The 13,638-nt window shown below is 40.5% G+C and overlaps 1 protein-coding gene across 4 annotated transcripts; it reads left to right on the forward strand.

The window, feature by feature from the left end:
* The first annotated feature begins 1,802 nt into the window (after positions 1-1,802).
* Positions 1,803-13,312, forward strand: LOC307026654 (uncharacterized protein). 4 transcript variants are annotated; one of them, XM_079662207.1, is made up of 7 exons: positions 1,803-1,933; positions 2,009-2,092; positions 2,162-2,253; positions 2,625-2,742; positions 2,839-2,943; positions 3,095-3,182; positions 12,515-13,312. In XM_079662207.1, the coding sequence occupies exons 2-7, from the start codon at positions 2,080-2,082 to the stop codon at positions 12,600-12,602; spliced, it is 504 nt and encodes a 167-aa protein (XP_079518333.1). In that variant the 5' UTR covers positions 1,803-1,933; positions 2,009-2,079; the 3' UTR covers positions 12,603-13,312. The 4 variants fall into 4 exon arrangements, with proteins under 4 accessions (XP_079518333.1, XP_079518335.1, XP_079518332.1 ...); XM_079662209.1 differs by having other exon boundaries at positions 12,518-13,312; XM_079662206.1 differs by lacking the exon at positions 3,095-3,182.
* The last annotated feature ends 326 nt before the right edge of the window (positions 13,313-13,638 follow it).

Consider the following 13,638-nt stretch of genomic DNA (forward strand, 5'->3'; position numbering starts at 1 on the left):
CTGCCAGTGGACACCACAGATCAAAGATTTGATCTCAAATGGATACTGGCCTAGAATAATTGAATTCCAAACAGTTTTTCCCATCGATCTTTTTGCCACATATGAAGATCTCAAAATCAGTGCACCTGGTCTGAGTAGATACACTTTCATTTGAATGCTGGAAAGTCGCTCAGTTTGTGCTGGCAGGGTAATGCACATTTTGATACATTATACAAATTGTGTATTATATTTTAGATTTGGCAGATGAAGTGAATTTGTGCAATAATTTGCAAAAGGACTTGGAGGAAAGATAAATAAATATTATACTTAATCCATGCTTTATAGTATGTGCATGTTGACATGTATCTAGCATTTAATTATGAATTCCTACTCATTAGGCTGGGATAACATCTGGTGACAATTTCCAAAGAAGTTTCTTGGAATGAACATATTGCCGGCACGAAATTGATAAACTTCTTGGAGATGACCATTTCTCATGTCCTGCCTGTGGTGATGACATGGTCGCAGTGTCTCTGGACGGCAACAGAAAAATGTATCGCTTCAATCGTCAGGGGTAAGTAGCAAGAAAGCAAAATGGGCTATTATCTTTATATAATATGTTCCCCAATCAAATGCTTTTTTCTTCATAGGGCGGTCGAATGCCCATACTTTGAAGGAACTTTCATTGCCAAAGACACAGATGTTGAAGGATTTGTGCAAAGGATTCGAGACAAAGTAAAAACCTGTGAGTTTTACTGTGACTTGTCTCATAGCATGTTCTATGTGCTAAAGTTATTGTTATTTTGTATGATGTAAAATGCATGAGATGTAATTACTTTTTGCAATGTCTATTGTAATGCTTTTTTCAATAGGCACCTGGACGCCCATCCTGCGGTAAATCCAACTTCAAAGCAGGCAGGGAGGCTACCTGAAAGTCAGAGGCCAGACTGGATGAAGAGGGAATGATGACATATGTCTGCAGACACTGCATTCTATTTAGTGGTAAAATAATTTATTTTAATTGAAAATCTATTTACATATTTGTTGTACTTACAAAAATGCCATACTAAAATGGTCTTTAAATATTCGAATACCAGTTATGATTCACAAGTAATAATGCACTTTCATGACAGTAATAACTTATCTTTGTATTTTTAAGAATATCCATTAATATAGTAATGAAATAAACCCTTTTCAAAGAAATCTATCTTTGTTTTGGTTGCAGGCCTCAACATGCTTCGTGGGCAAATCTTTGCCTACCCTCTCTACCTACAGCAAGATCTTGGAAAAGAACACAAGATTGAGTTTGTTTGCACTGACGTCATGTGTAAATACTACCCATATACACAGAGGGTAGTTGAGTCCTTTCCGGAACTGCAGTATGTCCTGCAAATGCGGCCATTTCTGTCAGTGATGCATGCGAAAGGTCACTCGGCAAAATGCGAGGTATAAATGTAATGTTTTGTATCGTTTTTGGTTAATAGGATATTTTAATGTCTAAACTGACATAATTCAATTTATTGTTAGTTATTCTCAGGTGGAGTGGAGTGGTCGCAACCAGGAAGGGGCAGGTATTGTTACGATTATTGTGTTATGTCACGGTTGTAGTTTTGTATGTCTGGTTATGGGTGTTTTCCTCCTTGTTTATTGTCTGGTCCCTCTCTCTGTGTCTCCCTCCTGTCGTTAGTTTCCCTGGTGTGTCTGATTGTCTGACTGTGTTCACCTGTGGCCCTTGTGTTTCTCCTCCCCTGCCCGGCTGTTTCTCGTCTCGTGATTACCCCTCCCTGTATTTAGTCTTGTCTCTTCCTGTGTTCAGGGTTGGTTCGTCTTTTGTTGGTGACTGAGTTCACCGGTGAGTGTTCTGTTTGTCCATGTTATTTTCATTATCCTTGAAATAAAGGTTAATCAGAGGTATCTGCATTTGGGTCCTGCTTCCTTCACTCAACCGTAACAGGTATGTTACAATGATATTCTTTCGGTAATACAAAAAAAAAATTAAGTATTAAGTTTCTGTTTCAAATTGCTCTAGGTTTGACAGTTGGAGAGGAAGTGGAGGCTGTCACTTCATACCTCTCTCGTGTGGCAACGACCACAGAATACATGTCCAAAGCAAGTGAGTAGTTGTTTTAACATCTTATTGTGGCTCAAGTACAATTCTAAAAAGTAAAACAATATGTTTCAGGACGTACTGACATGATAACTATACATGCTCCTGGATGGAACTTGAGGACGAAGCAGAACTTGCACAGATACCTGTCTCAACGATATGTGAAGGTAATTTTTATGTAATTTCATAGTATTTTTCCCAATATACGATACAACAACGTGCATACGTTTTGGCTGCAACTCTTTTCTTAAACATGGACTGAATATATTCGGTTGCTCAACAACAGCTCAGTGAAAATGTTTTGACGGCCATGCACTGATGTCGGTCAAACTATTTTTGCTGCTTTGATGTCCTCCTCAAGTCCTGTGAATGTGTTCATTGATGACCTAAAGTATCTGTTAACTTTGAATTGAGGCTGAAACTTCTAACTGCTCCTATAACAACTCAAATTGAACATCCTACTTTAGTGACAAAGAACACACTAGTGGCAGGTGTTGTTTTCTGACAATGATACACATGTAATATATAACATTTTCAGACCAAGGAAAGGACTGATGAAATGGACAAGGACATTAAAAACCTGCAAACAAAACTCCAGACAACAGAGGAGGGACTGAAGCAGTGGGTGAAGGAGGTTGAGGAGTGGGCTGCATCAAGTAAGACTTTTCCTGTAGCTACAACATATCAACTGTTAGTTGACATTTTACATTTAAGGAAATTGTGTTAATTGACAATTGAATGTTTACATTAAGGTCCAAAGTCCACCAACTGCCAGGATCAACAGGGGCTGCAGCGGGTCATGGAGGGCCTCGCCCTCAAAATCAAACAGCGGAAAATTGAGCTGTACAGAGCCAGAGGTGTGTTGTTATTATTATTATTATTGTTGTTGTATTTTTGAAATAACGCTTCTCTTGTCACTTTCACGGTTAGAGTAATTTGTGGCATGTTCGGAGTAAGAGAACAAATTATTTTGATATTTTTTACGTTTGCACTTCCTGTCATTTATAGACAATAACAAAGACCGCAAGCCCAAATGGGATATCATCGCAAGAACAAGCGGAAACTGGAGGAGGCGATTGTCTGGCACAAGGTTGTTGTAAGTTGCAGAGAGGCTGTTGATACAGCAGATGCAGTCCTAAATCAAGACTTCCCTATTTGGCCATGGGATTATATTAATAAATTACTATTACCATTATTATAAGCTAGAAAATAAATGGCCAAGATATAGATGTAACGATTCATTTCAGACAGTTTGAAACGCGAGGGCCGTGATTGGTACGTGATCTGCCCTCGCTCAAGGGAAAACCTCCAGCTTGACTTGAGACCGCCCCCGTGATAGATAAATGTAATTATAATGAAGCCAGCTGCAATGGATCATTGATCCACCAGGGGGTGCAGTGGGGTTCCACACTGGAGCTCATGTGAAATAAAGTCAGATACAGTACGCTGGATGTACAGCGGAACTTTGTTAAGATCCATATGTCACGGATATCATACTCTGTGCTAAATAAGAGACATGTAATCATTTACAAAACATCACCATGTTGTTATTTAACAAAATAATGTTTAGTCGAAAAAAACGAACGGGAGGAAATGCAGCCCGGATCTCGATTTTTAATCCTAATTTAATCATCATCTTCACCACGATCATTTATGTTTATGTTCGCCAAATTGACATGAAATCACTGACACATATGAATATACTTTATTCAACTTAATTAAAACGTTATTAACGTGCCTAAACTCAGTAATTCACTAAAAATATGTATATTTTAAATGGAGCTTCTTCGGCAGATCAGGATCCCAAAGCGTGGCGGAGGGATCCTCATCTGGATGACGGGTACTATTTTCCCCATAAGGAACAAGTCGCTGCAAATTATCCCGCTTATTACACGGCCACATTCTCAACAAAGTAACGACATGACTCCCAATATTAATTGAAATACTTTTATGGATTTAGAAAATGTTTTTATTGATTTAAAAAATAGTCCGTTGTTACCGTTTTTTTAAACAGTCTGAATGAAACGGCAGCTCTCAGCTGTGTATTTACACAACTAATGGCCCATCAACCACAGCTCTCTCCCCCCCTCCCCCAATGATCTTTCTTCTCCAGCAGCTAAATGAACAGTAGGTTACTCTGAGTGACCATAGACTGTATGTGACAAGCTTACAGTTAGTGACGTAACAACACCATAAAAGCTGGTGGGTTGAAAGCAATACGGGAGGTAAAAATAACTACAATAATTGTGACTTATTTATTGTGGCTTTTATGTTTTTAGGTATAAAATGTGATGTAATTCAGGCTTATAGTTCACCCTTCTCTAAAAGCCTTCAACAATGACAATATTCATTGTAATTTCATAAATCCTTCCAACACACATTGTAAAAAATAGCCTACTGTAAGTTAAGAAATCATTTCAATATGTACATCTTCTGATGTAACAACAAGAACATTATACATAGTAACATAGCTGAACATGGTATTGCACATTTAGCTTTGAGTGTTACTGACCTGAGATGTTTTATTACATGAATTAAGGTGACTGAGGCTTTTTAACATACAGGGATGCAAACTCATCAGGTATGAAAAAGGTGACAAGGATCCGAGCCCCCGGCCCCCCCACCCCACGGAATGACAGAGGATTTCAGCAGAACTAAAGCAGCAGTGTTAACAATAACAGAAACGCCAAAGAGTCACATCTAATAGAAATATATAAAAGAGATCGATGATCTCAAGGGACCAAACTGTCTAAATAAAGGTTTGAAATGAAATGAAAAGCATTGATTTTAAATTGTGGAGCAGTCAGTTTATAATTTTGGCAGCACTGTTGAGCATTTTGAAAATGTATTTGCATGCCTCTGTGCAAGGCTTAGTCTTTCTATCTTTATAGCCACATGGTGTAAAGTAACTTAGTTCATAAACTCAACAGGTTATACTTGGGCACAATTTGGAGATACTTGTACTTTATTTAAGTATTTCAATGTTTTGCTACTTTGTTCTTCTACTCCACTACAGTTCAGAGGTACATGCTGTACTTTTCCTCCACTACATGTATGTAATACCTTTAGTTACTTCTCAGATGTGGATGAATGATGTGAAATATAATCAAGTGTTGAATCAGACTTTAGTTCCACCTGGAGTAAATCCACCAGCTACCCTGCAGTATACAAAGTCATTCAAACTAGCTGCACCTTTACCAGCTTTGAGAACACTTTCATGATCAATCATTATAAAACATATCATATATATTATTCTGAAATGGACCAATCTGCACAATGACTACTTTTACTGTCTTTCACTATATTTTGATGAGAATACTTTTCTACTTTTACTTGAGGAACATTTTGAATGCAGGACTTTTACTGAAACAGAGTATTCCTACACTCTGGAACTTCTACTTTTACTCAAGTACAAGACCTGAGTACTTTTACTCAAGTACAAGATCTGAGTACTTCTACTTTTACTCAAGTACAAGACCTGAGTACTTTTACTCAAGTACAATATCTGAGTACTTCTACTTTTACTCAAGTACAATATATATATATATATACTTATACCACCTCTGTTTATAGCCTAGGAAAAAAACTATTAGAAATAGAAGGCTAAAGCTAACGTTAGCAGATAGTGACAATGTATGCTAGCTAGCTAGCTCAACGATTCCTTAAATAATATTGCTACAGAAAAACTTTTCAGTTCACATCACGCTCTGCTGCTCCGACAGGGAGCTCTGCTCTGAACACCTGAACGGCCCGTTCTAACAGCTGTTCACCAGCGGTCCAGTCTGTGCCAGTGACTCCGGACGCACAGTTAATATTAACGAACGCACCCGTAGGTAATGTAGCTGCTGAAGCTAGACCATCATCTCGGAGCAGCAGAGCCTTATTATACATCCATGAGCAGAGCCGACAGGCAGGAATACTCGAGCACACAGCTCGTACTTCATTATAATATATAAAAAAAGAACACCATGCGTGTCATGATGGCACATAACAGCTCACGGCCGCAGATTACTCCGGGTCCCAGCCCCCCCCTTACCCCAAAAATATTTTTATTGCCGATCTACATGAATCACACAAACGACCTATTTTGGATTCAAAACGCCGAATTGACATGAAATCACTAACACATATGAATATACTGTATTCAACTTCATTAAAACGTTATTAACGTGCCTAAACTCAGTAATTCACTAAAAATATTAATATTTTAATGGAGCCTCGTCGGCAGATCAGGATCCCAAAGCGTGGCGGAGGGATCCTGATCTGCATGACGGGTACTATTTTCCCCGTAAGGAACAAGTCGCTGCAAATTAAGCCGCTTATTACACGGCCACATTCTCAACAAAGTAACGATATGACTCCCAATATTAATTTAAATGCTTTTATGGATTTAAAAAATGTTTTTATTGATTTAAAAAATAGTTGTATGTAGGCTATTGATTTAAATTGACATGCATCCGCTAAGAAAAATAGTCCGTTGTTACCGTTTTTTAAACAGTCTGAATGAAACGGCAGCTCTCAGCTGTGTATTTACACAACTAATGGCCCATCAACCACAGCTCTCTCCCCCCCTCCCCCCTTGATCTTTCTTCTCCAGCAGCTAAATTAACGGTAGGTTACTCTGAGGGACAAGCTTACAGTTAGACACAACACTGTCATTGCAAGTGACCCTCAGTTAGTTGACTTTTATGTTCAACTGCTAAATTTGTTACTGATAAAAAAGGGCTTCTACTGTACCTAATTACCTTAACACTAGAACCGCCAGAGGTTTTTGTATAGGCCTACCTAAACCCGTCAAATCCCGCTATTAGAATGCAATTTTTAACAACATAGGGTGCTACATAACACACTTTCAGGAAAAGTCACGGACTGGGAGACTTTAATATTTTATTGAAAAAAAGTTACATTGCACACACACGTCACACAAATTGACCCGATTGGCGGTTCTAGTATTAAATAAACTCACTAATGAATGAAACCAGTTCAATAGAGCGCCTGCGGATGATGTCACATATGCTGGTCACGTGACGAGAAACGAAGGGGGCAGCCATTTTGGCAGTAATCGCGTCAGTAAATTCATTGGCAGGCACTGGCAGACTGTCGAGGATGGTGGATAACTGCTGTGCACCAGGTTGCACAAATAGGCGTGGGAAGAAGAAAGGTGTATCTTATTATCGCATTCCAAAAGACGCGGAGAGGAGGGAAAAGTGGATCGCAGCGATTAAAAGAGCCAGGAGCCGTCTGAACAAGACTGAAAGATGGGACCCCCCGGCCGTTTGCTTTCGCTTATGCAGTGATCACTTCATATCAGGTGGGTGAAGGAATACAGTACAATGCTACAAAAAGTTTCTGGTCAGTTTAATTTTTACCGAAGTAGAATCTAGCACCCAGTTATTATAGCTAACGGACTCTGTGATGTCCCTTTTTAACTCAACAAGTGTGGCTCTGGTGCAGCCTAGCCAGTTAGCTTGTAGCAAGCTAGTGGTAAACAAACCCGTGTTGAAAATATTCTCTCCCCGAGTCCCGCTGTGCAGTTGCAGTGGGCTCCCAGCACAACACCGTCGTTCCTGACCACAACCCATGGCTTTAGTTGACTTTCATTAAGCCTTTGGGAGTGATTAACCTATATATGAAATTCAAAAATAGATAAATAAAGGTTAAAAACGCCAGCCACTTTGGTTGAGTACGTTCAAAAATACAAACTAGTTTCAGACGCACTGCAGTAGCTATCCAAGCTAATAAACAAACATGCTAACGTGACACTGCCGTAGCTAGACAAGCTAATAAACAAACAATGCTAACGTGACACTGCCTATCAAACTGGAATAATTTAATACTTACCCTTGCAGTGATGATGCCGAAGTTTTTGGATGTAAGACTCCACAGTTGAATGTTGTTTACGAAGCCGGACTGACACCATTTGTAAGCCTCCAAGCTTTTGTAAGCTCTGAGGGAGTCTCCTGAGTACACTGATGGAAAGCTTACAAGATAGCTGTGGATGTCCGCGTAGCGCAAGTCGGGTACATCGTCTTCAGAGCAGGAGGTTATGCTCTTGAAAAGCACACCGGGTGCATTATATGGGTCGCTTATATTTAATCTTTCTAATTTTGTACTATAAAGCCGAATTTCACTTGAATTAAAATGAGATGTATACTCGCACGGTAGGAAAACGCTGGCGCCGGTCGTCATGTTTACTGCCAAAATGGTGGCTGATAACCAAAAGTCACGTGACCGCAGTAGCTCTATACGCATTATTCTTATTCTTATCATTCTTTATGAGCGCAGAAATAGTCTTAAAATCAGATCTGTTTTTTAAATGAAATCTGACGGCAGGCAGTTAGCTCTGATCACCTATGATAAATGCGCCGCACATAATCGCTGGCCATTCAGCCACAGACACTGTTCGAAATGGGGGGGGGGGGGGAGCTAGGGGGAGCTTGGCTCCCCCGAAGAGGGAGGGAGCTCCCCTGAAGGCTGACTTTGAGATAAATAGGGGGAGCCCAAAACAATCGTGCATATTTGTGTCACACAGATTAGAAATGTTGAGTTTCTGTAAATAACAGTTCTTGAAATAAATAAGTCATTGTTCATTACAGTTTCTGAATATCTATCTTCTCCCGCTTATCCGTGGTCGGGTCGCGGAGGTAGCAGTTCCAGCAGAGAGCCCCAAACTTTCTTTTCCCTGGCCACATCAACCAGCTCTGACTGGGGGATCCCAAGGCGCTCCCAGGCCAGAGAAGAGATATAATCCCTCCATCTGGTTCTAGGTCTACCCCTTGGTCTCTTCCCAGCTGGACGTGCCTGGAACACCTCGGAGGCGCCCAGGTGGCATCCTAACTAGGTGCCCGAACCACCTCAACTGGCTCCTTTCGACGCGAAGGAGGAGCGGTTCAACTCCGAGTCCCTCCCGGATGACCGAACTTCTCACCTTATCCCTAAGGGAGACACCAGCCACCCTGCGGAGAAAACCCATCTCGGCCGCTTGTACCCGCGATCTCGTTCTTTCGGTCATGACCCATCCTTCATGACCATAGGTGAGGGTAGGAACGAAAATGGCCCGGTAGACAGAGAGCTTTGCCTTCTGGCTCAGCTCCCTTTTCGTCAGTTTCTGAATATTTGTTTTATATTTGTGAATATGTCTGGGTGTTGCCATCTGTACGTGGCGGCGCTGCATTCTTACTTACGTTGCTATGGTTATGGCGGTGATGCCGGCGCGGTATTTGAAATGTTCATATTGATATTTTTTTAACTCTGGCTTTGTAATAAATAATATGGCAAAACGAAAACAGCCAAGCATCACAGCTTTTGGATTCACAAGCAAAGAAGCGAAGGAGTCTAAAAATGACAACGTGAACGGAAAACAATTTTTAGTTGGCCGGCTGTAAGCGGCGTTGGGGTCGAGCTTGACAGCTCCACACCGAGGGAGAGGCCTGCCGATGCGGAGCCTGAAGAGGCTTCAACAACGGCCACATCCGCCGGCGTAGTGACACCGTCTGTATTAGTAGAAGAGTGTTTTTATAGCCATTGATCGCATCCGCGCTGCTGCGCCAGTCAACAGAGCATGTGTGTGACATATTTAGTAGCAGGATGTGCTCTGAAAAATAGGGCTCCCCGAAAGCAAATGGGTAATTCAGTTTAGGTGAAAATGTGGATGAAGCTACTTTACATTTTTATGCGGACGATACCGTGATGTATTGTGCAGGTCCCTCCATTCAGGAGGCGGTTGTTAAATTACAGGCTGTTTTTAACATTATTCAGACTCAGCTCTCTGAACTAAAGCTTCTTTTAAATGTGGATAAAACCAAGATAATGCTCTTTTCAAAAGCTAAAAAGTCACCAGAGCCTGTTTTAGATATTGTATCAACGCAAGGAACAAAACTTGAAGTTGTTGCCTGTTACAAATACCTTGGTATCTTGCTTGATGACTGTCTCTCTTTTAAACTTCATGTCAATAACCTGCTTAAAAAACTGAGGGTTAGGCTAGGTTTCTTTTTCAGGAATAAGTCCTGTTTCTCGCTTGAGGCCAGGAAAAGGCTAGTCACTGTGACCTTTTTACCTGTGCTGGACTATGGTGATCTGCTGTATATGAATGCACCTGCCAACTACCTAAGCAAACTAGATGCTGCGTATCATAGTGCTCTGAGATTTGTCACTAACTGTAAAGCACTTACTCATCACTGTACATTGTATACCAAGGCAGGTTTACCATCACTCACTGTACGGAGGCTCAGTCACTGGTACACTTTTATCTATAAAGCTATGTTGGGCAAACTCCCGTATTATATCTGTTCATTGATAAAGCAGAAAGTTGCAAGCAGCTATTGTCTGCGATCACAGGATATAGTCTTGTTAGATGTGCCAAGAGTAAGGACTGTCTTAGGTAAGACAGCTTTTATGTGCGCAGCTCCACTTGCTTGGAACAGTCTACAGGCAAAATTGAAATTGAGCATTTTTATTTCTTTGAATGTATTTAAGGCATGTCTAAATGAAATGCTTTCTGACACTCTGGGTATTTGTAAATGTTGAATATGTAAATATGATATCCTCTGTTGTTTGTATGTTGTTTTTATGTTTCATGTGGAACTAAATGATGCAGGTCTCCCTTGTAAATGAGATCGATGATCTCAAGGGACTAATCTGTCTAAATAAAGGTTTGAAATGAAATGAAATGAATTCGAAAACTGACAGAGCTCCCTCTATACAAATCAAACTGTAGAAGGTGTGAAAGCACCTATTGTTTTAAATAATGGTCGGTGACCTGTGAGCCTTCTGAATTACCGTGGGACAGCACACTCTAAACTAAAATGTTCAATCAATAAAGTAACATCTTATCTTAATAATATCTTCATATTAATAATAATAATAATAAATCATACAGTATGTGTCCGAAAGGCAGCAGGAGGAAGCAAACACAAAAATATACTGCATATTAAAGCAAACGATTGTAAAGGTAAAAGTATGAGCATAACAAATAAAGAAGTGTAATGTAAACATTTACATTATAATTATGATTATTTAATATATAAAGACTATATATTATTGAATTACAAGATTATATATACTTTAGTTGATCTAAAATATTGATGTGTTCAAATGCTCTTCAAAACACAACTGAAAGTCCATGAAACTTGTCTTTCTGTATTTGTGAATGAAGCGCCATCTCCTGGTTAAAACCTGAAATTGAAAATCTGGCAACGCCCTCTTGGAAAATAGTGGGAGGGCTTAACATTCCTCTATACTGGTCTTTGGCTGGTCGTAGGCAGGAAGCTGTAAGCTGGAGTCTGAAATTCAGTGCTCCATCTGTAGGTAGAAAGTAAACGTATTTGAGTTACGTGCAAAACAAACGTAATGTGGGAGAAAATAGGTTTCTAGAAGATATGTAGAAAATAAACGTATTTGAGATACGCTGATAAAAACGCAACGTGGGAGAAATACATTTCTCATTAAACGTATTTGAGAATGCAGTTTAGTTCTGTGGGAATGTAATTTTTAGGAGACAGGGTTGGAGATACTCCTAAGAAGCAGATGTTGTTGCTAAAGGTTTTGCCATAAGAATGACACCTGAACAAAAAGACAAGGCAAAGCAAAAGGAGCTGGTACATTCCACATCACGGCGTGTACCATCCAAAAAAAGCATAAACTGAGGGTGGTTTTTGATTGCGGTGCAACTTACCAAGGCACATCTCTGAATGCACGTCTTCTCCAAGGCCCAGATTTAACCAACAGTCTTATTGGTGTCCTTACAAGATTCCGGCAGAAGAATATTGCATTCATAGCAGATATTGAAGCCATGTTCCATCAGGTCAAGGTGCCAGAAGAAGACTCAGGTTGCGTTCCAATAGTCCATTTAGCTTAGGAACCTTCCTAACCACGTGAAATGACCCGAAAGTACGTCAGTGGCAGCCATGATAAGTGCCGTTCCAATTCTCCAAATGAAAGGAAAGGAGGTTTCAAACTTCCTTTATAACCTCCTTTAGCTTAGGAACCACTGGACCTCCCTCACCGAAAGGAGAGGAGAAAATGAACTTGGTTAGAGCTGAACGTGAACTAAAAGAAGCAATACGAGAGTTAAACCTTAAAATTTCCACACGGCCTCAATTGCACGTCTGTCCGTCCTGGGAGAGAGATCCCTCCTCTGTTGCTCTCCCTGAGGTTTCTCCATGTTCCCCTTTAAAATGTGGGTTTTCTCCGGAAGTTTTTCCTTGTACGATGTGAGGGTCTGAGGACAGAGGGTCTGAGGACAGAGGGTCTGAGGACAGAGGGTGTCGTATTGTCATACTGATATTCTGTAAAAACTGTGAAGTCCACTGAGACAAATGTAACATTTGTGATATTGGGCTATATAAATAAACATTGATTGATTGATAAACCACACACAAATTCAGAACAAGCTTCTTACAGATATAAACTGGATATTTATCCCACCAGCAGGCTCCCACCACGGAGGAATCTGGGAAAGACAAATCAGAACCATCAGACGCATTCTCAGTGCCCTCACGCAAGAACAGAAGCTTGACGAGGAAGGACTTGCCACACTTTTCTGTGAAGTGGAGGCGATCATAAATGATCGACCCATAGCACACTCTGTCGACCCATCACGAAGCTGATACTGCTGGTCGAGTCCCAAAACGGGCTCTAGCCCCCTTCAACTCTTGCACCACACAAGCACATTTACACACACGGACTCATGTGTTAATACACATTCACCCCACAAAGGGTCAGAAGCCCTGAAGATGGACACTATTTTGCAGTGGACTTCATATGAATTATAGTAGTTAACAAACAAATGTTTTGTATTGTCTCTCCATTTTATGTTTATTAGTAATTGTCATGTGTGATTCCATAACAATTAGGGGCCGGAGTGTAGGAGCCAAAACGTTGATTTATTATTTTGATTATTCAATCATTTAATGTATGTAATGGAGTATAATTTATTTGTGTAATTTGATCGGGATCCTCAGCCACCTTGGGGCGGAGCGGCTGATTGGTGCTGCGATTGCCTCAGCTGGTTAAAAGAGTCCTGCTGATTATACTCTGGGTTCTATTTTGGTTGTGAAGCCACACGGTTTTTTGACCGCTGCATTGCACTGCAGAGAAGAGAAGATTTGTTTATTTAAATGACGAAAACTGTTTCCACATCGTCTGGTAAGATACCTTCATTTGTGTGTAAAAAGAAGAGTACGAACAGTGAAGAAATGGAAACAATAACATGGAAATAAATGTACCAAAAACAAACAATATATCTCTGAGTGATGTGTGAGCGTGTCGGCCAGACGCTAAAACAGAAGAACAGAAAAGAGCTTAAGAAAGGTGGAAAGAAGGCTCTTTTAATGACAATCACAAACATGTCACAACTGACACAACTTTTACGAAGCCGCCATTGTAATTGCTGGCATTAGAATTATTAGCATTAGCCCCGCGCACCAACGGAGAGAGAATAACTTATGGCAACACAAAAAAAAACATGGGAGCGGTGGAGATGAGGAGGTGTCGGCGTTCTGGCGATTTACTCGGAAGGCTTCAGTAGAAGCTGCTGGGAGTCCCAGCAGCTT

The sequence above is a fragment of the Notothenia rossii genome, assembly GCF_949606895.1.
Source record: "Notothenia rossii genome assembly, chromosome: 12".
Taxonomy (NCBI): domain Eukaryota; kingdom Metazoa; phylum Chordata; class Actinopteri; order Perciformes; family Nototheniidae; genus Notothenia; species Notothenia rossii.